At 44.0% G+C, this 22,183-nt stretch overlaps 1 protein-coding gene across 1 annotated transcript in view; it reads left to right on the forward strand.

Moving 5' to 3' along the window:
* Positions 1-11,829: 11,829 nt before the first annotated feature.
* The window catches only part of kif1ab (kinesin family member 1Ab), a 44,787-nt gene continuing 34,433 nt past the window's right edge, over positions 11,830-22,183 (forward strand). Inside the window, 4 exon segments of the mRNA XM_042307863.1 lie at positions 11,830-12,132; positions 13,824-14,013; positions 18,948-19,021; positions 21,723-21,905. Of these exon segments, the coding sequence (XP_042163797.1) occupies positions 13,908-14,013; positions 18,948-19,021; positions 21,723-21,905 (363 nt within the window). The 5' untranslated portion in view covers positions 11,830-12,132; positions 13,824-13,907.

Consider the following 22,183-nt stretch of genomic DNA (forward strand, 5'->3'; position numbering starts at 1 on the left):
TTTATTTTTATTTTACCTTTATTTAACCAGGTAGGCAAGTTGAGAACAAGTTCTCATTTACAATTGCGACCTGGCCAAGATAAAGCAAAGCAGTTCGACAGATACAACGACACAGAGTTACACATGGAGTAAAACAAACATACAGTCAATAATACAGTATAAACAAGTCTATATACAATGTGAGCAAATGAGGTGAGAAGGGAGGTAAAGGCAAAAAAGGCCATGGTGGCAAAGTAAATACAATATAGCAAGTAAAACACTGGAATGGTAGTTTTGCAATGGAAGAATGTGCAAAGTAGAAATAAAAATAATGGGGTGCAAAGGAGCAAAATAAATAAATAAATAAAAATTAAATACAGTTGGGAAAGAGGTAGTTGTTTGGGCTAAATTATAGGTGGGCTATGTACAGGTGCAGTAATCTGTGAGCTGCTCTGACAGTTGGTGCTTAAAGCTAGTGAGGGAGATAAGTGTTTCCAGTTTCAGAGATTTTTGTAGTTCGTTCCAGTCATTGGCAGCAGAGAACTGGAAGGAGAGGCGGCCAAAGAAAGAATTGGTTTTGGGGGTGACTAGAGAGATATACCTGCTGGAGCGTGTGCTACAGGTGGGAGATGCTATGGTGACCAGCGAGCTGAGATAAGGGGGACTTTACCTAGCAGGGTCTTGTAGATGACATGGAGCCAGTGGGTTTGGCGACGAGTATGAAGCGAGGGCCAGCCAACGAGAGCGTACAGGTCGCAATGGTGGGTAGTATATGGGGCTTTGGTGATAAAACGGATTGCACTGTGATAGACTGCATCCAATTTGTTGAGTAGGGTATTGGAGGCTATTTTGTAAATGACATCGCCAAAGTCGAGGACTGGTAGGATGGTCAGTTTTACAAGGGTATGTTTGGCAGCATGAGTGAAGGATGCTTTGTTGCGAAATAGGAAGCCAATTCTAGATTTAACTTTGGATTGGAGATGTTTGATATGGGTCTGGAAGGAGAGTTTACAGTCTAACCAGACACCTAAGTATTTGTAGTTGTCCACGTATTCTAAGTCAGAGCCGTCCAGAGTAGTGATGTTGGACAGGCTGGTAGGTGCAGGTAGCGATCGGTTGAAGAGCATGCATTTAGTTTTACTTGTATTTAAGAGCAATTGGAGGCCACGGAAGGAGAGTTGTATGGCATTGAAGCTTGCCTGGAGGGTTGTTAACACAGTGTCCAAAGAAGGGCCGGAAGTATACAGAATGGTGTCGTCTGCGTAGAGGTGGATCAGGGATTCACCAGCAGCAAGAGCGACCTCATTGATGTATACAGAGAAGAGAGTCGGTCCAAGAATTGAACCCTGTGGCACCCCCATAGAGACTGCCAGAGGTCCGGACAGCAGACCCTCCGATTTGACACACTGAACTCTATCAGAGAAGTAGTTGGTGAACCAGGCGAGGCAATTATTTGAGAAACCAAGGCTGTCGAGTCTGCCGATGAGGATGTGGTGATTGACAGAGTCGAAAGCCTTGGCCAGATCAATGAATACGGCTGCACAGTAATGTTTCTTATCGATGGCGGTTAAGATATCGTTTAGGACCTTGAGCGTGGCTGAGGTGCACCCATGACCAGCTCTGAAACCAGATTGCATAGCAGAGAAGGTATGGTGAGATTCGAAATGGTCGGTAATCTGTTTGTTGACTTGGCTTTCAAGACCTTAGAAAGGCACGGTAGGATAGATATAGGTCTGTAGCAGTTTGGGTCAAGAGTGTCCCCCCTTTGAAGAGGGGGGGATGACCGCAGCTGCTTTCCAATCTTTGGGAATCTCAGACGACACGAAAGAGAGGTTGAACAGGCTAGTAATAGGGGTGGCAACAATTTCGGCAGATAATTTTAGAAAGAAAGGGTCCAGATTGTCTAGCCCGGCTGATTTGTAGGGGTCCAGATTTTGCAGCTCTTTCAGAACATCAGCTGAATGGATTTGGGAGAAGGAGAAATGGGGAAGGCTTGGGCGAGTTGCTGTTGGGGGTGCAGTGCTGTTGTCCGGGGTAGGAGTAGCCAGGTGGAAAGCATGGCCAGCCGTAGAAAAATACTTATTGAAATTCTCAATTATGGTGGATTTATCATTGGTGACAGTGTTTCCTATCTTCAGTGCAGTGGGCAGCTGGGAGGAGATGTTCTTATTCTCCATGGACTTTACAGTGTCCCAGAACTTTTTTGAGTTAGTGTTGCAGGAAGTAAATTTCTGCTTGAAAAAGCTAGCCTTGGCTTTTCTAACTGCCTGTGTATAATGGTTTCTAGCTTCCCTGAACAGCTGCATATCACGGGGGCTGTTCGATGCTAATGCAGAACGCCATAGGATGTTTTTGTGTTGGTTAAGGGCAGTCAGGTCTGGGGAGAACCAAGGGCTATATCTACGGATGCAGGCAATGAGGCAGTGATCGCTGAGATCTTGGTTGAAGACAGCAGAGGTGTATTTAGAGGGGAAGTTGGTTAGGATGATATCTATGAGGGTGCCCGTGTTTAAGGCTTTGGGGAGGTACCTGGTAGGTTCATTGATAATTTGTGTGAGATTGATTTGTGAGATTAATTGATCCCGCTCCAGAGTACAGGCCTCGGTGTAATGCTCATTCCTTTGACGATAAACGCAAATCCGACCATCACCCCTGGTGAGACAAAACCGCGACTCGTCAGTGAAGAACACTTTTTGCCAGTCCTGTCTGGTCCAGCGACAGTGGTTTTGTGCCCATAGGCGACGTGTCTGGTGAGGACCTGCCTTAAAACAGGTACAAGCCGTCAGTCCAGCCTCTCTCAGCCCATTGAAGAAAATTGTACTTCATAACAAAAGTACGCATATTTCCCCCGTTTTTCCATCTTCTCAACATAAAAACAGTTAAAGAGGAAATCGAATCCTATGCTGCCTGAATGGATAGTGTTTTAGGTACAACCGGTCCATGAGGGATACAAATGTTTCTCATACAATACGTTTGAACGGTGAGCTGAAATGACTAAATATTGGCATCTGCCGGCCTTTGGGTTAAACCTTATTAGTGTTGAACAGGTAGAAAAGATTAAATCACCCATTAGTTCTCAAAAAGAGAGGAGGACCAAGGCACTCTTCATATAATTAATTAAAATGCCTTTATTTGTATGGCATGTTGAATGGAAACAAAGTTTAAAAACTCTGAAGCATTTCGGCTGCTCTGCCTTTGTCAGGGAATAAGTACAAAGTTATGATACTACAGTCGTGGCCAAAAGTTTTGAGAATGACACAAATATTCATTTTCACAAAGTTTGCTGCTTCAGTGTCTTCAGATATTTTTGTCAGATGTTACTATGGTATACTGAAGTATAATTACAAGCATTTCATAAGTGTCAAAGGCTTTTATTGGCAATTACATGAAGTTGATGCAAAGAGTCAATATTTGTAGTGTTGACCCTTCTTTTTCAAGTCCTCTGCAATCCGCCCTGGCATGCTGTCAATTAACTTCTGGGCCATATCCTGACTGATGGCAGCCCAGTCTTGCATAATCAATGCCTGGAGTTTGTCAGAATTTGTGAGTTTTTGTTTGTTCACCCGCCTCTTGAGGATTGACCACAAGTTCTCAATGGGATTAAGGTCTGGGGAGTTTCCTGTCCATGGACCCAAAATATTGATGTTTTGTGCCTTTTGGCAAGGTGCTCCATCATGCTGGAAAAGGCATTGCTCGTCACCAAACTGTTCCTGGATGGTTGGAAGAAGTTGCTCTCGGAGGATGTGTTGGTACCATTCTTTATTCATGCCTGTGTTCTTAGGCAAAATTGTGAGTGAGCCCACTCCCTTGGCTGAGAAGCAAACCCACACATGAATGGTCTCAGGATGCTTTACTGTTGGCATGACACAGGGCTGATGGTGGCGCTCACCTTGTCTTCTCCGGACAAGCTTTTTTCCAGATGCCCCAAACAATGGGAAAGGGGATTCATCAGAGGAAATTACTTTACCCCAGTCTTTAGCAGTCCAATCCCTGTACCTTTTGCAGAATATCAGTCTGTCCCTGACGTTTTTCCTGGAGAGAAGTGGCTTCTTTGCTGCCCTTCTTGACACCAGGCCATCCTCCAAAAGTCTTCGACTCACTGTGCGTGCAGATGCACTCACACCTGCCTGCTGCCATTCCTGAGCAAGCTCTGTACTGGTGATGCCCCGACCCCGCAGCTGAATCAACTTTAGGAGACGGTCCTGGCACTTGCTGGACTTTCTTGAGCTCCCTGAAGCCTTCTTCACAACAATTGAACCGCTCTCCTTGAAGCTCTTGATGATCCGATAAACGATTGATTTAAGTGCAATCTTACTGGCAGTAATATCCTTGCCTGTGAAGCCCTTTTTGTGCAAAGCAATGATGATAGCACGTGTTTCCTTGCAGGTAACCATGGTTGACAGAGGAAGAACAATGATTCCAAGCACCACCCTCCTTTTGAAGCTTCCAGTCTGTTATTCGAACTCAATCAGCATGACAGAGTGATCTCCAGCCTTGTCCTTGTCAACACTCACACCTGTGTTAATGAGAGAATCACTGACATGATGTCAACTGGTCCTTTTGTGGCAGGGCTAAAATGCAGTGGAAATGTTTTTTTGAGATTCAGTTCATTCGCATGGCAAAGAGGGACTTTGCTATTAATTGCAATTCATCTGATCCCTCTTCATAACATTCTGGAGTATATGCAAATTGCCATCATACAAACTGAGGCAGCAGACTTTGTGAAAATTCATATTTGTGTCATTCTCAAAACTTTTGGCCACGACTGTACAATATCCTCTTTTGAACAGCTTTTTCCAATCAACCCTGACTTGAAGAGGGAGTGGTTACATAATTCATTGGACAACACCTAGTCAGCAAAACTATACACATTAAAAAGTGAAATACTGTAGATATGTTATCAAAAATGCAACTCTTAGCTAGAAGCATCATAACCCCTAGAAAGATAGTTCTAACCTTGAATATGACTGGGCAAAGTGGTAAGAATAGGAGAGCCATCTATTTGATAGTACTGTACTCGATCACAGCAAACAAGGACCACAACAGTCTAAACATAGCTGAGGGCAATAGAGCAATATGTCCACTAGATGTCAGCAAAGGGAACTATCACGACCTGACAGGAAAGGTGAGAAATCCATATCTTCATTTAAACCAGGGTACTTAGTAGCCTGTAGTTTGTAAATCCATATCTTCATTTAAACCAGGGTACTTAGTGGCCTGTAGTTTGTAACGTTCCCTTTGGTTTAGCTATGTAAGACGGCCCCCTTTTCTAATTGAGGCCGGAACATGATCAATACCCACAGCTTGTAGGGACGCAGGGTTGCCATGGTGTAAGGACTTGTAGTGCCTTCCATAGGTACCCTGACACCTCCTTGTGGTGACTCCAAGGCTCCTCCAGCCTCTAGAGGGAGACAAAGACTGTCACTAGTCACTTTAATAATGTTTACATACGTATCTTACATACTCATCTCATATGTGTGTACTGTATTTTATACCGTCTATTGCATCTTGCCTATGCCGCTCGGCCATCGCTCATCTATATATTTATATGTAAATATTCTTATTCCATCTCTTTAGATTTGTGTGTATTTTTTATTTTATATTTATTTCACCTTTTACTTAACCAGGTAGGCTAGTTGAGAACAAGTTCTCATTTACAACTGCAATCTGGCCAATATAAAGCAAAACAGTTCTACACATATAACAACACAGAGTTACACATGGAATAAACAGACATACAGTCAATAATTCAGTAGAAAAAAAGTCTATATACAGTGCCTTAAGAAAGTATTCGGCCCCCTTGAACTTTGCGACCTTTTGCCACATTTCAGGCTTCAAACATAAAGATATAAAACTGTATTTTTTTGTGAAGAATCAACAACAAGTGGGACACAATCATGAAGTGGAACGACATTTATTGGATATTTCAAACTTTTTAACAAATCAAAAACTGAAAAATTGGGCGTGCAAAATTATTCAGCCCCCTTAAGTTAATACTTTGTAGCGCCACCTTTTGCTGCGATTACAGCTGTAAGTCGCTTGGGGTATGTCTCTATCAGTTTTGCACATCGAGAGACTGACATTTTTTCACATTCCTCCTTGCAAAACAGCTCGAGCTCAGTGAGGTTGGATGGAGAGCATTTGTGAACAGCAGTTTTCAGTTCTTTCCACAGATTCTCGATTGAATTCAGGTCTGGACTTTGACTTGGCCATTCTAACACCTGGATATGTTTATTTTTGAACCATTCCATTGAAGATTTTGCTTTATGTTTTGGATCATTGTCTTGTTGGAAGACAAATCTCCGTCCCAGTCTCAGGTCTTTTGCAGACTCCATCAGGTTTTCTTCCAGAATGGTCCTGTATTTGGCTCCATCCATCTTCCCATCAATTTTAACCATCTTCCCTGTCCCTGCTGAAGAAAAGCAGGCCCAAACCATGATGCTGCCACCACCATGTTTGACAGTGGGGATGGTGTGTTCAGGGTGATGAGCTGTGTTGCTTTTACGCCAAACATAACGTTTTGCATTGTTGCCAAAAAGTTCAATTTTGGTTTCATCTGACCAGAGCACCTTCTTCCACATGTTTGGTGTGTCTCCCAGGTGGCTTGTGGCAAACTTTAAACGACACTTTTTATGGATATCTTTAAGAAATGTCTTTCTTCTTGCCACTCTTCCATAAAGGCCAGATTTGTGCAATATACGACTGATTGTTGTCCTATGGACAGAGTCTCCCACCTCAGCTGTAGATCTCTGCAGTTCATCCAGAGTGATCATGGGCCTCTTGGCTGCATCTCTGATCAGTCTTCTCCTTGTATGAGCTGAAAGTTTAGAGGGACGGCCAGATCTTGGTAGATTTGCAGTGGTCTGATACTCCTTCCATTTCAATATTATCGCTTGCACAGTGCTCCTTGGGATGTTTAAAGCTTGGAAAATCCTTTTGTATACAAATCCGACTTTAAACTTCTTCACAACAGTATCTCGGACCTGCCTGGTGTGTTCCTTGTTCTTCATGATGCTCTCTGCGCTTTTAACGGACCTCTGAGACTATCACAGTGCAGGTGCATTTATACGGAGACTTGATTACACACAGGTGGATTGTATTTATCATCATTAGTCATTTAGGTCAACATTGGATCATTCAGAGATCCTCACTGAACTTCTGGAGAGCGTTTGCTGCACTGAAAGTAAAGGGGCTGAATAATTTTGCACACCCAATTTTTCAGTTTTGATTTGTTAAAAAAGTTTGAAATATCCAATAAATGTCGTTCCACTTCATGATTGTGTCCCACTTGTTGTTGATTCTTCACAAAAAATACAGTTTTATATCTTTATGTTTGAAGCCTGAAATGTGGCAAAAGGTCGAAAGTTCAAGGGGGCCGAATACTTTCGCAAGGCACTGTATATTGTGTGCAAAGGAGGTAAGATAAGGGAGTTAAGGCAATAAATAGGCTATGGTGGCGAAGTAATTACAATATAGCAATTAAACACTGGAATGGCAGATGTGCAGAAGATGAATGTGCAAGTAGAGATACTGGAGTGCAAAGAAGAGAGATAAATAAATATAGTATGGGGATGAGGTAGATTGGATGAGCTATTTACAGATGGGCTATGTACAGGTGCAGTGATCTGTGACCTGCTCTGACAGCTGGTGCTTAAAGCTAGTGAGGGAGATATGTGTCTCTAGCTTCTGTGATTTTTGCAGTTCGTTCACTTTGGGGGTGACCAGGGAGATATCCCTGCTGGAGCGTGTGCTACGGGTGGGTGCTGCTATGGTGACCAGTGAGCTGAGATAAGGCGGGGCTTTACCTAGCAAAGACTTGTAGATGACCTGGAGCCAGTGGGTTTGGCGACGAGTAAGAAGCGAGGGCCAGCCAACGAGAGCGTACAGATCGCAGTGGTGGGTAGTATATGGGGCTTTGGTGACAAAACAGATGGCACTGTTATAGACTGCATTCAATTTGTTGAGTAGAGTGTTGGAGGCTATTTCGTAAATGACATCGCCGAAGTCGAGGATCGGTAGGATGGTCAGTTTTACGAGGGTATGTTTGGCAGCATGAGTGAAGGATGCTTTGTTGCAAAATAAGAAGCCGATTCTAGATTTAATTTTGGATTGGAGATGTTTAATGTGAGTCTGGAAGGAGAGTTTTCAGTCTAACCAGACACCTAGGTATTTGTAGTTGTCCACATATTCTAAGTCAGAACCGTCCAGAGTAGTGACGCTGGACGGGCGGGCGGGTGCGGGCTGCAAACGGTTGAAGAGCATGCATTTAGTTTTACTTGAATTTAAGAGCAGTTGGAGGCCACGGAAGGAGAGTTATGGCATTGAAGCTCGTCTGGAGGTTAGTTAACACAGTGTCCAAAGAAGGGCCAGAAGTATACAGAATGGTGCCGTCTGCGTAGAGGTGGATCATAGAATCACAAGCAGCAAGAGCGACATCATTGATGTATACAGAGAAGAGAGTCGGCCCGAGAATTGAACCCTGTGGCACCCCCATAGAGACTGCCAGAGGTCCGGACAACAGGCCCTCCGATTTGACACACTGAACTCTATCAGATAAGTAGTTGGTGAAACAGGCGAGGCAATCATTTGAGAAACCAAGGCTGTTGAGTCTGCCGATAAGAATGTTGTGATTGACAGAGTCGAAAGCCTTGGCCAGGTCGATGAATATGGCTGCACAGTATTTATTGTCTCTTATCGATGGCCTTGAGTGTGGCTGAGGTGCACCCATGACCAGCTCTGAAATACAGATTGCATAGCGGAGAAGGTACAGTGGGATTCGAAATGGTCAATAATCTGTTTGTTAACTTGGCTTTCGAAGACCTTAGAAAGGCAGGGTAGGATAGATATAGGTCTGTAGCGTTTTGGGTCTAGAGTGTCTCCCCCTTTGAAGAGGGGGATGACCGTGGCTGCTTTCAATCTTTGGGAATCTCAGACGATACGAAATTGGGTGTATTGGGTAGTTGTTGTGGAATTGTTAGATTACTTGTTAGATATTACTGCACTGTCGGAACTCGAAGCACAAGCATTTTGCTACACTAGCATTTACATCTGCTAACCATGTGTATGTGACCACTACCATTTGATATGATTTGAAAACTTGCTACTGATGGTGCAGGGACAGTAAGCCTGAAAGCCTGAAACTGGTCCAAAGCTGGTTGTAAATTTAGCTGATTTATTTCGAGAATTAGAAGCAATCCTCAAAGTAATCAGCTAATAGACATAAACATGGTTAATTCATTTAGGACCTTCTTCTTTACCTTCTCAGCAAGAATAGCAAGACATTCCCTCAGGGCAAATGACCCAGACACTGGTCCTGGGTGGTGGTGTCTGAAACATATTTCACCCTGTTAGGATGGGCGGTTTTCTCATAAAGTAGTGTTCACGAGGATACTGTAGACTTAACAGTCTGGCTTGTTGACCATCGTTTCCCCAGTAGTTAGACAAGTGGGTCATGTCAAAGAGGTAGGACACTGGTTTTGTTTTCCTGTTGAACATATTTTGGCTGTATGGGGTATTAAGAGGGAGTGTAAAAGTCCATATTTCTCAAATTTCAAACATTCACTTTGTCTCAATTCAATAATTATCCCTCTCTTTCTCCTGTAACTCATACAACACACATACATGCACACAAATACACACAGAGTCCTAACCATGCTCTTTCATTGAAAGAGATGGGTGCTGTGCCAGGGGGTACATTCAAGGCCTTTTGAGAGCCAGTATACAGAATGTCAATATCTACAAAGACAATAAAATTATGATAACATGTTACACTAATACAGACATACTGAAAATGAAACAAGAGTCTGACATTTTCTAATATCTCATAGACAGACTACGTGAACATTAATGGTACCAAGCATCTGACCAAATTACGCCATATTTTAGTTCCGGGTTAACCAAGATTCAAAGTTTTCTTACTCTGCTGGTACATGAAAATAGGTGTTTCCCCAAGAGATGCAATTGTATCTACAAGAAACAGGGTATTGTGTCTGAGGAGAGAGAAATTTAGGGCTTGAATTTGAAGTTGCAGCCATCACAAGTGTGAATTGAGATAAATACATCGGAGATATACTGTAGTACAGTTGAAGTCTGAAGTTTACATACACCTTAGCCAAATATATTTCAACTCAGTTTTCACAATTCCTGACATTTAATCCTAGTAAAATCCCTGTTTTAGGTCAGTTAGGATCACCACTTTATTTTAAGAATGTGAAATGTCAGAATAATAGCAGAGTGAATTATTTATTTCAGCTTTTATTTCTTTCATTACACTCCCAATGGGTCAGAAGTTTACATGCACTCAATTAGTATTTGGTAGCATTACCTTTAAATTGTTTAACTTGAGTCAAACGTTCCGAGTAGTCTTCCACAAGCTTCCCACAATAAGGTGAATTTTGAACCATTCCTCCTGACAGATGTAACTGTCAGGTGTAACTGAGTCAGGTTTGTCGGCCTCCTTGCTCGCACAAGCTTTTTCAGTTCTGCCCACAAATTTTCTATAGGAATGAGGTCAGGGCTTTGTCATGGCCACTCCAACACCTTGACATTGTTGTCCTTAAGCCATTATGCCACAACTTTGGAAGTATGCTTGGGGTCACTATATCCACATAATTTTCCTTCCTCGTGATGGCGTCTATTTTGTGAAGTGCACCAGTCCCTCCTGCAGCAAAGCACACCAACAACATGATGCTGCCAACCCCGTGCTACATGGTTGGGATGGTGTTCTTCAGCTTGCAAGCCTCCCCCTTTTTCCTCCAAACATAATGATGGTCATTATGTCCAAACAGTTCTATTTTTGTTTCATCAGACCAGAGGACATTTCTCCAAAAAGTACAATCTTTGTCCCCATGTGCAGTTTTAAACCGTAGTCTGGCTTTTTTATGGCGGTTTTGGAGCAGTGGCTTCTTCCTTGCTGAGCGGCCTTTCAGGTTATGTCGATATAGGACTCTTTTACTGTGGATATAGATACTTTTGTACCTGTTCCCTCCAGCATCTTCACAAGGTCCTTTGCACCTTAGGAAGGTGTTCCTAATGTTTGGTACACTCAGTGTATGTTGGCTTTATGTAATAGTGACAGCTGTCCAGCAGATGGGGTCCAAACAATGAGTTTATATGACCTTCCTCAGCTCCTCTCTATGACCAGGCTCTGACAGGGTATGTGATCAAGGTTGGATCCTGTTCATTCAAATGGATTACTTTGTGAAATGATTTGATGAAAGAGTTTACGTGGAATATCTTGGAGGGAGGAAAATCCCATTCAAGTATAATATGTTTCCTTCACATAGATCATTCATGAAAATGTCAAACACAATACAATACATGCTTACTTCTATGAAGATGTATTAACATATCTCTGCTCTCTACTCTGTAATAGCGTTACAGTCCAGTATAATAACATAGATGTGTTGCGGTCACTAGATAAAGAAACCATATTTATGAGAAACAATAGCCTATATTGTTAACCATTGCCCACACAGCTAAATACTTGAACTTGAACAACAAAGACTTCATTCATTGGACAGCCAGTGGATACATTTCTGTTGTAGTACTGTAGGTATAGAATTACAACCTTACTATCTATTGTTTAGCTCAGTGAGAAACCAATGAGATCTGCACCACCTGAAATTATCTGTGCTTTGTATAATGGGGGCTTCCCATTGGTACCTGCATGCCTCCGCCCTCAACCTGGTCTTCTCCTCCTACCCCTCCCATTCCTTTCCCTGCTCCCCCCTCCTTCTCTGCGCTGCTTCACTGTTCTCTACCTGCTCCACTCCGATGATGCTGCTGATGATGTCATCATTGACATCATCATCAGCACCATTTTTTTGGACCTACCGTATAGGACGTTCTCTCTCTCTCTCTGAGCACTCCTCCTGCATTAATCCAGTCTAGCCCCCTTCTCTCTCTCCTCCCCGTTCACTCCCCTACCCTTGGCTGGCAGACCGAGTGACGCACCACTGTGTACCAGGCCCTGTTGTTAGAACCCACCCAGCCATAGCCCTGACTGGGGTGGTCTAGCTCTCTCCGTTTCTCTCTGTTGCTCGAAGCGGATACTCCCTGCATGGATACACTGAGGAGGCTGTTAGCTGATATTAACGGAAGGAAAAATATCAAGGAGGAACCCACTGCGGTTGTTGAATTCGAGGTGGTTTGGTAAGACAATTTGAGGTTTTGTTCTTTTCAGATGAGATGTTGTTTCTGATCACGGTCTTGGGTTGACGCAGTGGGGAACCAACGGTGTTGTTGTTCCTCATGGTTGTCTGTTTGGATTGGCCATTTTGAGGCTCTTCTTCCTTATCTTGGGGCAGTAAACAAGGATTTTAAAAGAGCACTGCGCCTTGTTTATGCATGAAGTCTGGATTATTTGGATAATGCAAACTAAATGTGTTGTTATTTTGAGGAAGATTGGCATCCACATAATTAGACATTGTGAAACAATAGTTTTTAAATGTATAGAATCATCTTTTCAATAGCTTCTTTAATTTGATCAGATCCACAGTCCAACTAAATTTTATAATCATGAATTTGTTAATGTGTTGCAGGGATTAATTTATGTCTGGAGGAATTCAATGACATTGATTTCTACAGTGGGCGAATAGCCTAGCAGTAAATTGAGTGATGGCCTATATTAAATTGCTTCGACAGTGCGTTTGCTTTGAGGTGCGGCAGCGCTAGATGGTGGAGATAACAATATTTACATTATGAATGTTGGGTCTTTTCAAGTGTAAACAAAAAAACACGAACTAGGTTGCTGCATACTAACATTTGTCACTTTAATATCCATGTCAATTATGTAATTTATGTATTTATTACATTATTTTTGCGGGCCGTAGGTTTTATGATGCTCTGTTTTACAGTGTGCACATAAAATGATATGACTGAGATTTTTAGCTGCTGCGCGGAGTGGATATTGCTGTCTGTAGAATCAACGAATTCATGAAACGTAACAAGCCAACCCATTTTGTAATGGGTGGTACATTTTTTGTCAATATAGGACAACAGACCCAGGCCCCAGTTAGGCTACATATTATTACCCATAGGCTATGACTCTTCAGGCAGGTGCAGTAAAGTCGGCATTGTCAGCTGCAGCGTTGTAGACGCGCCCATTGTAAGTAGGTCCGTCGAGGATGGAGAAAAATAAGAAATGATGTCCTCTACGATGAAAGCAGCCATTTTAATTTTAGATAGCCTAGATTAGAATGTTTACCCCAGCATGTACTAGTTTATAGTCGACTAAAATGACGCAATTTATTGAGAATATTTTAATTTTAGGTTTTGAATTATCCCGACTAAAGAAAAAAAAGTAAGAAGGAGGGTCTACATTGTGATGATGGCATGATGTATCGTAGGCAAATCAACTGTACCGATACATTGATTCATGAAGTGCAGGTGATGATGTGGGTCATCCGAATTCATTGAGGAGGTGGCGAATGACGCAGCATGTAGGGCTGCCTAGTCTACGTTTGTGGTAGTCAAAAATAGATTTAGGAGAACTTCATTCTGTGTGCAATAAGTAGACAATGACAACATGTCATGTGAGTCTTCCAGAATAAGAAACACTGCATGTCATCTAGCAGTCAATTCATAAGGGAAATATATGTGCCTAGACTTTACAACCATACAGTGCTACTAAAAACAAGGTGACTGGCTGGCATTTAGTCAGGATCATTATAAGATGCCATGTCCTCATGAAGTCTTTCAATGCACTATAACTGCATCACAATGCAACCACGCAGGTTATGTAAAGTTGTTACCCGTTTTTATGTTAGATGATGGCATTACAATGTAGTTGAAGCTCTGAATGAAGATCTGATTTTATCTCACCATGACATCCCTCTTCACAGGTGTCAGGTGTCTACCTGGTGACAAGCCCCTCCCCTCCTCACTGAACTCCTCTATAAACACGTCGCCCCCCACTGACAGGAAGCATGGCGGGGGCTTCAGTGAAAGTGGCAGTCCGGGTCCGTCCCTTCAACTCTCGAGAGATCGGGAAGGAGAGCAAGTGCATCATCCAGATGACAGGGAACACCACAAGTGAGCATTGGATATTTGGTGTTTTAAGACATTTCTAGTATTGTAAGAAAATGCAAAAGGCACTTGCACGTCTGAGTTATCTTTGTTGCAGTTGCATGGTAGTAATTGAATAACATGATAAAAAATAGGATTTTTTTGTTGCAAATGTATAAAAAATTTAAAAACGGATATCATCATAAGTATTCAGACCCATTACTCAGTACTTTGTTGAAGAACCTTTGGCAGCGATTACAGCTTTGAGTCTTCTTGGGTATGACGCTACAAGCTTGGCACACCTTTATTTGGGGAGTTTCTCCCATTCTTCTCTACAGATCCTTTGAAGCTCTGCCAGGTTGGATGGGGAGTGTCACTGCATAGCTATTTTCAGGTCTCTTCATTGAAGTTTGATCGGGTTCAGGTCTGTGCTCTAGTTGGGCCACTCAAGGACATTCAGAGACTTGTCCCGAAGCCACTCCTGCGTTGTCTTGGCTGTGTGCTTAGGGTTGTTGTTCTGTTGGAAGGTGAACCTACGCCCAATCTGAGTGCTCTGGAGCAGGTTTTCATCAAGGATCTCTCTACACTTTGCTCCGTTCAACTTTCCCTCAGTCCTCACTCATCTCCCAGTCCCTGCCGCTGAAAAACATCCCCACAGCATGATGCTGCCACCACCATGCTTCACCATAGGGATGTTATTGGCCAGGTGATGAGCAGTGCCTGGTTTCCCCCAGACGTGAATCTTGACATTCAGGCTTGGTTTCACCAGACCAGAGAATCTTGTTTCTCATGGTGTGAGAGTCCTTTAGGTGCCTTTTGGCAAACTCCAAGCGGGCTGTCATGGGCCTTTTACTGAGGAGTGGCTTCCGTCTGGCCACTCTACCATAAATGCTCTGTCAGAGTGACCATCGGGTTCTTGGTCGCCTCCTGACCAAGGCCCTTCTCCCCCGATTGCTCAATTTGGCTGGGCGGCCAGCTCTAGGAAGAGTCTTGGTGGTTCCAATCTTCTTCATTTAAGAATGATGGAGGTCACTGTGTTCTTGCTGCAGAAATTTATTGGTACCCTTCCCCAGATCTGTGCCTTTACACAATCCTGTCTCTGAGCTCTACGGACAATTCCTTCAACCTCATGGCTTGGTTTTTGCTCTGACATGCACTGTCACCTGTAGACCCTTATATAGACAGGTGTGTCCCTTTCCAAATCATGTCCAATCAATTGAATGTACCACAGGTGTAGAAACATCTCAAGGATGATAATTGGAAACAGGATGCACCTGAGCTCAATTTCGTGTCTCATAGCAAAGGGTCTGAATACTTATGGAAATAAGGTATTTCTGTTGGAAATCAGTTTGACATTTTTTATGTTTAAAACATTTGCAAACATTTCTAAAAACCTGTTTTCGAGGGCCTCCTGAGTAGTGCAGCGGTCTAAGGCCCCTCATCGCAGTGCTAGGGGCGTTACTACAGACCGGGTTCATTCCCGGGCTGTGCTAGAAACGGCCATGGCTGGGAGTCCCATAGGACTGCGACAATTGGTCCAGCGTCGTCCGGGTTAGGGAGGGTTTTGCCGGTGGGTCTTTACTTGGCGGGTCATGTTTCAGAGGATGCATTACTCCACCTTTGCCTCTCCCAAGCTCGTTGGGGAGTTGCAGCGATGAGACAAGATCGAAAACTGGGGAGAAAAAGGGGTGTAAATACCCCCCAAAAAAAAAAAATATGTAAACAAACTGTTTTTGCTTTGTCATTGTGGGGTATTGTGTGTAGATTGATTGAGAAAATGATTTCAATTAATCAATTTTAGAATAAGACTGTAATGTAACAAAATGTGGAAAAGGTCAAGGGGTCTGAATACTTTCCGAATGCACTGTATACAGATGAATGTGAATACCCCTTCAAATTAGTGGATTCGGCTATTTCAGCCCCACCCATTGCTGACAGGTGTATAAAATCAAGCACATTGCCATGCAATCTCCATAGACAAACATTGGCAGTAGAATGGCCTTACTGAAGAGCTCAGTGACTTTCAACATGGCACCGTCATAGAATGCCACCTTTCCAACAAGTCAGTTTGTCAAATTTCTGCCCTGCTAGAATTGCCCCGGTCAACTGTAAGTGGTGTTATTGTGAAGTGGAAACTTCTAAAAGCAACAACAGCTCAGCTGCACACAAGCCTAAGATCACCATGTGCAATGCCAAGCGTCAGCTGGAGTTGTCTAAAGCTCGCCGCTATTGAACTCTGGAGCAGTGGAAACGCATTGTCTGGAGTGATGAATCACACTTCACCGTTTGGCGGATGTCAGGAGAACGCTACCTGCCCCAATGCATAGTGTCAACTGTAAAGTTTGGTGGAGGAGAAATAATGATCTGGGGCTGTGTTTCATGGTTCGGGCTAGGCCCCTTAGTTCCAGTGAAGGGAAATCTTAACGCTACAGCATACAATGACATTCTGGATGATTCTGTGAATCCAACAGTTTGGGGAAAGCCCTTTCCTGTTTCTGCATGACAATGCCCCCGTGCACAAAGCGAGGTCCATACAGAAATGTTTTTTGAGTTCGGTGTGGACGAACATGACTGGCGTGCACAGAGCCCTGACCTCAACCCCATTGAACACCTTAGGGATGAATTGGAATCCCGACTGACTGCGAGCCAGGCCTAATCGTCGAACATCAGTGCCTGACCTCACTAATGCTTTTGTGGTTGAATGGAAGCATGACCCCGCAGCAATGTTCCAACATCTAGTGGAAAGCCTTCCCAGATGAGTGGAGGCTGTTATAGCAGCAAAGGGGGGACCAACTCCATATTAATGCCCATGATTCTGGTATGAGATGTTCGACAAGCAGGTTCCACATACTTTTGGTAATGTATTGTATGTCAAATCTAAAATATTTTAGTTGGGGTCACCTGATGAAGGCAGTGATTGGCTAAGTACTGGTAGGGGAAATGCTGGTTTTATGCCTAGTGTGCCATTGTTATAGTAGCCAATGAAGCCAACGTTCTATAGTGATCTCTGGAATATGTATTGATGAATCCTATCAAGTGAGGTCGGTACTCCAGAGTAGGGGCAAAGGCACAGGACGGCAGGCAGGCCCAGGGTCAGGTCAGGCAGAGGTCGGTACTCCAGAGTAGGGGCAAAGGCACAGGACGGCAGGCAGGCCCAGGGTCAGGTCAGGCAGAGGTCGGTACTCCAGAGTAGGGGCAAAGGCACAGGACGGCAGGCAGGCCCAGGGTCAGGTCAGGCAGAGGTCGGTACTCCAGAGTAGGGGCAAAGGCACAGGACGGCAGGCAGGCCCAGGGTCAGGTCAGGCAGAGGTCAGTACTCCAGAGTAGGGGCAAAGGACAGGACGGCAGGCAGGCTCAGAGTCAGGACAGGCAAGGGTCACAACCAGGAGGGCGAGACTAAGAGAGACTGGGGAAAAGCAGGAGCTGAGACAAACCACTGGTTGACTTGAACAAACAAGACAAACTGGCAACAGACAAACAGAAAACACCGGTATAAGTACCCAGGGGATAATGGGAAGATGGGCGACACCTGGAGGGGGGTGGAGATAAGCACAGGGACAGGCGAATCAGATCAGGGCGTGACAAATCCTTGAAAGGCCTTCCATTGTGATATACATCATTTTCCAGTCTGATAACTCCAGGCAAATATGTTCTTGACAATAATAAATACAGTTTGATGAAATATTTACTATTATGGTCTGATTTAGATTGGGCCTTCAGGAGACAATCTCATATTGTTGCGGTCTGATGAAAAATCTTGTAACTCCTTTTTTGCCATTACATTTGAAATGTTTTAAATTTGTTGAGAGCAGTAACTCCCCCAATGTACTCTGAACGTTTCATGACTCTCGAACCAAGGACCAAGATGGTAGCCTTGTGGTTAGAGCGTTGGGCTAGTAACCGAAAGGTTGCTAAATCAAATCCCCAAGTTGACAAGTTAAAAATTTGTTGTTCTGTCCCTGATCAAGGCAGTTAACCCACTGTTCTTAAGCTGTCGTTGTAAATAAGAATTTGTTCTTAACTGACTTGCCTAGATAAATAAATAATCATTCTGAAGTTTCATATTTTTATGCTCATTCATGGGAAAATGTGGTCAAGAAAAGCTTCTGTTTTGGAGAGAAGAGATTTTCATCAGACATTGACGATATGACATTGTATATGGTTTTAAAATACATGTAAAATACACGCTTGAAAGCAATGCGACGGTGGGCAGTGGGGCATGTAACACATCTCCATAGGAAGTGAAACAAAGGGTCCAGTCAGAACCGTGTGTGTCTGTGTGTGGACCTCTAGAGCGTCTTATCCCTCGAGCCAGAGGGTCCAATAGGCCTCGTTGTTTCTGTCTGAGCTGAGACACTGAGTCAGCTGATGTGTGTGTGGGTGTGTCTTGTTCCTCTGCTTTGTGCCTGTCGGCGGGTCTGTTTATGACCTCATTCCCACAATCTTTGGCCTGGTACTGTCGCGTCTTTACTATCATTAACTGAAGACTGATAGTTTTTATCAAAGATTCTCTGTAATTAGTTACTATGCAATCAACTGTTCATTCCCCAGTCTATGACATAAGTGACATCATGATTGGTCAGACACCACTGATGATGCGGCTGTATCAGTCAGGCTCAGATGAACCTAATCGCTGCATTACCTCTAAGGGCCACAGACACCAGCTGCTGCCAGGTGCTTTCTCTGCTTCTGTGCCTTGGCCATTAAAGCTTTCACAGAGACAGACTTGCTCAGTTTTCCACAAACGCTTGGCCTATTTTCAGATTCCACCAGCTCCACAATTCTTCCTGAAATGATGACAATGCATTTTCCACTAATTGTACCTTCTGTATGTAGTCAGCCAAATATATTATATATCTGGTCTGCCATATACAGTGTATCACAATAGTTTACTTGGTGTAGATTTCTGGGTTTGGTTTGGATACTTCTAACCTTTGTTTCCTTCCTGTCTGTCCTTTCAGCGATCCTAAACCCCAAACAGCCGAAGGAGAACAAGAGCTTCAACTTCGACTACTCCTACTGGTCACATACCACGGTGAGTTTTGCCACACAAGTACCACACTAGAGACTTGAATGTCGTGCATTTAAAGATCATGCAAGTCATGAGGACAGTATTTACTCTGTAATGGCTTAATAAAGGTGTATTAAACCTCAATCCCTTTCGCTCTTCTCTCTCACTCTCTCTCTTCTTGCGCTCTCGCCCAATCTCTCTCTCACTGTCTCTCTCTCCTCTCTTGCTCTCTCTCTCTGTCTCTCTCTCCTCTCTTGCTCTCTCTCTCTGTTTCTCTCTCTTGCTCTCTCTCTCTGTCTCTCTCTCCTCTCTTGCTCTGTCTCTGTTTCTCTCTCTTGCTCTCTCTCTCTGTTTCTCTCTCCTCTCTCTCTCTGTCTCTGTTTCTCTCTCTTGCTCTCTCTCTCTGTTTCTCTCTCCTCTCTTGCTCTCTCTCTCTGTTTCTCTCTCCTCTCTTGCTCTGTCTCTGTTTCTCTCTCTTGCTCTCTCTCTCTGTCTCTCTCTCCTCTCTCTCTCTCTCTCTGTTTCTCTCTCCTCTCTTGCTCTCTCTCTCTCTCTCTCTGTCTCTCTCTCCTCTCTTGCTCTCTCTCTGTCTCTCTCTCCTCTCTTGCTCTGTCTCTGTTTCTCTCTCTTGCTCTCTCTCTCTGTCTCTCTCTCCTCTCTCTCTCTCTCTCTGTTTCTCTCTCCTCTCTTGCTCTCTCTCTCTCTCTCTCTCTGTCTCTCTCTCCTCTCTTGCTCTGTCTCTGTTTCTCTCTCTTGCTCTCTCTCTCTGTCTCTCTCTCCTCTCTCTCTCTCTCTCTGTTTCTCTCTCCTCTCTTGCTCTTTCTCTGTTTCTCTCTCCTCTCTTGCTCTCTCTCTCTCTCTCTCTGTTTCTCTAACCTCTCTTGCTCTCTCTCTCTCTCTGTTTCTCTAACCTCTCTTGCTCTCTCTCTCTCTGTTTCTCTCTCCTCTCTTGCTCTCTCTCTCTCTGTTTCTCTCTCCTCTCTTGCTCTCTCTCTCTCTCTGTTTCTCTCTCCTCTCTTGCTCTCTCTCTCTCTGTTTCTCTCTCCTCTCTTGCTCTCTCTCTCTCTCTGTTTCTCTAACCTCTCTTGCTCTCTCTCTCTGTTTCTCTAACCTCTCTTGCTCTCTCTCTCTCTCTGTTTCTCTAACCTCTCTTGCTCTCTCTCTCTCTCTCTCTGTTTCTCTCTCCCCTCTTGCTCTCTCTCTCTCTGTTTCTCTAACCTCTCTTGCTCTCTCTGTTTCTCTCTCCTCTCTTGCTCTCTCTCTCTCTCTGTTTCTCTAACCTCTTGCTCTCTCTCTCTCTGTTTCTCTCTCCTCTCTTGCTCTCTCTCTCTTGCTCTCTCTCTGTTTCTCTCTCCTCTCTTGCTCTCTCTTGTTTCTCTCTCTCTGTTTCTCTAACCTCCTTGCTCTTGCTCTCTCTCTCTGTTTCTCTAACCTCTTGTCTCTCTCTCTCTGTTTCTCTCCTCTCTTGCTCTCTCTCTCTCTCTGTTTCTCTCTCCTCTCTTGCTCTCTCTCTCTCTCTCTCTCTCTCTCTCTCTCCTCTCTTGCTCTCTCTCTGTTTCTCTCTCCTCTCTTGCTCTCTCTCTGTTTCTCTAACCTCTCTTGCTCGCTCTCTCTCTCTGTTTCTCTAACCTCTCTTGCTCTCTCTCTCTCTCTCTCTCTCTCTGTTTCTCTCTCCTCTCTTGCTCTCTCTCTCTGTTTCTCTCTCCCCTCTTGCTCTCTCTCTCTCTCTCTGTTTCTCTAACCTCTCTTGCTCTCTCTCTCTCTCTCTCTGTTTCTCTCTCCTCTCTTGCTCTCTCTCTGTTTCTCTCTCCTCTCTTGCTCTCTCTGTTTCTCTCTCCTCTCTTGCTCTCTCTCTCTCTCTGTTTCTCTAACCTCTTGCTCTCTCTCTCTCTCTCTGTCTCTCTCTCCTCTCTTGCTCTCTGTCTCTGTTTCTCTCTCCTCTCTTGCTCTCTGTCTCTGTTTCTCTCTCCTCTCTTGCTCTCTCTCTGTTTCTCTCTCCTCTCTTGCTCTCTCTCTCTCTCTGTTTCTCTAACCTCTCTTGCTCTCTCTCTCTCTCTCTGTTTCTCTCTCCTCTCTTGCTCTCTCTCTCTGTTTCTCTCTCCCCTCTTGCTCTCTCTCTCTCTCTGTTTCTCTAACCTCTCTTGCTCTCTCTCTCTCTCTCTCTTTCTCTCTCCTCTCTTGCTCTCTCTCTGTTTCTCTCTCCTCTCTTGCTCTCTCTCTGTTTCTCTCTCCTCTCTTGCTCTCTCTCTCTCTGTTTCTCTAACCTCTCTTGCTCTCTCTCTCTCTCTGTTTCTCTAACCTCTCTTGCTCTCTCTCTCTCTGTTTCTCTCTCCTCTCTTGCTCTCTCTCTCTGTTTCTCTCTCCCCTCTTGCTCTCTCTCTCTCTCTGTTTCTCTAACCTCTCTTGCTCTCTCTCTCTGTTTCTCTCTCCTCTTGCTCTCTCTCTCTGTTTCTCTCTCCTCTCTTGCTCTCTCTCTCTGTTTCTCTAACCTCTCTTGCTCTCTCTCTCTGTTTCTCTCATTCTCTCTCCTCTCTTGCTCTCTCTCGCTCTGTTTCTCTCTCTCTCTCTCTCTCTCTCTCTGTTTCTCTAACCTCTCTTGCTCTCTCTCTCTGTTTCTCTCTCCTCTCTTGCTCTCTCTCTCTCTGTTTCTCTAACCTCTCTTGCTCTCTCTCTCTCTCTCTGTTTCTCTCTCTCTCTCTCTTTCTTTCTCTCTCTCTCTCTGCAGCCGGACGACATCAACTACCATTCACAGAAGCAGGTGTACAAAGATATTGGAGAGGAGATGTTGCTGCATGCCTTTGAGGGCTACAACGTGTGTATCTTTGCATATGGCCAGACTGGATCTGGGAAGAGCTACACCATGATGGGCAAGCAGGACCAGAAGGACCAGCAAGGCATTATCCCTCTGGTAGGATGGATGGATAAATGGATGGATGACAAAATGTAGTAAAGACATCATAATCTGTAGTTACTTCATCACGTACATGTCAAATACTGAAACTATGAAAACACCTTTAGGTTTATGCCAAAAAATACCTCTTATTCATAATACATACTGATTGCTGTGTTCAATGACCCAAGCACAGCTCAGTTAATCCCTACCATTGTGTCACTGAGTTGTCATAATGCTTCAGCAAATGTACATTATCCCTTGTGCATTGGTAGACACAATGTAAGTAACCTAAT

The sequence above is a fragment of the Oncorhynchus tshawytscha genome, linkage group LG28 (genome assembly GCF_018296145.1).
Source record: "Oncorhynchus tshawytscha isolate Ot180627B linkage group LG28, Otsh_v2.0, whole genome shotgun sequence".
Lineage (NCBI taxonomy): Eukaryota > Metazoa > Chordata > Actinopteri > Salmoniformes > Salmonidae > Oncorhynchus > Oncorhynchus tshawytscha.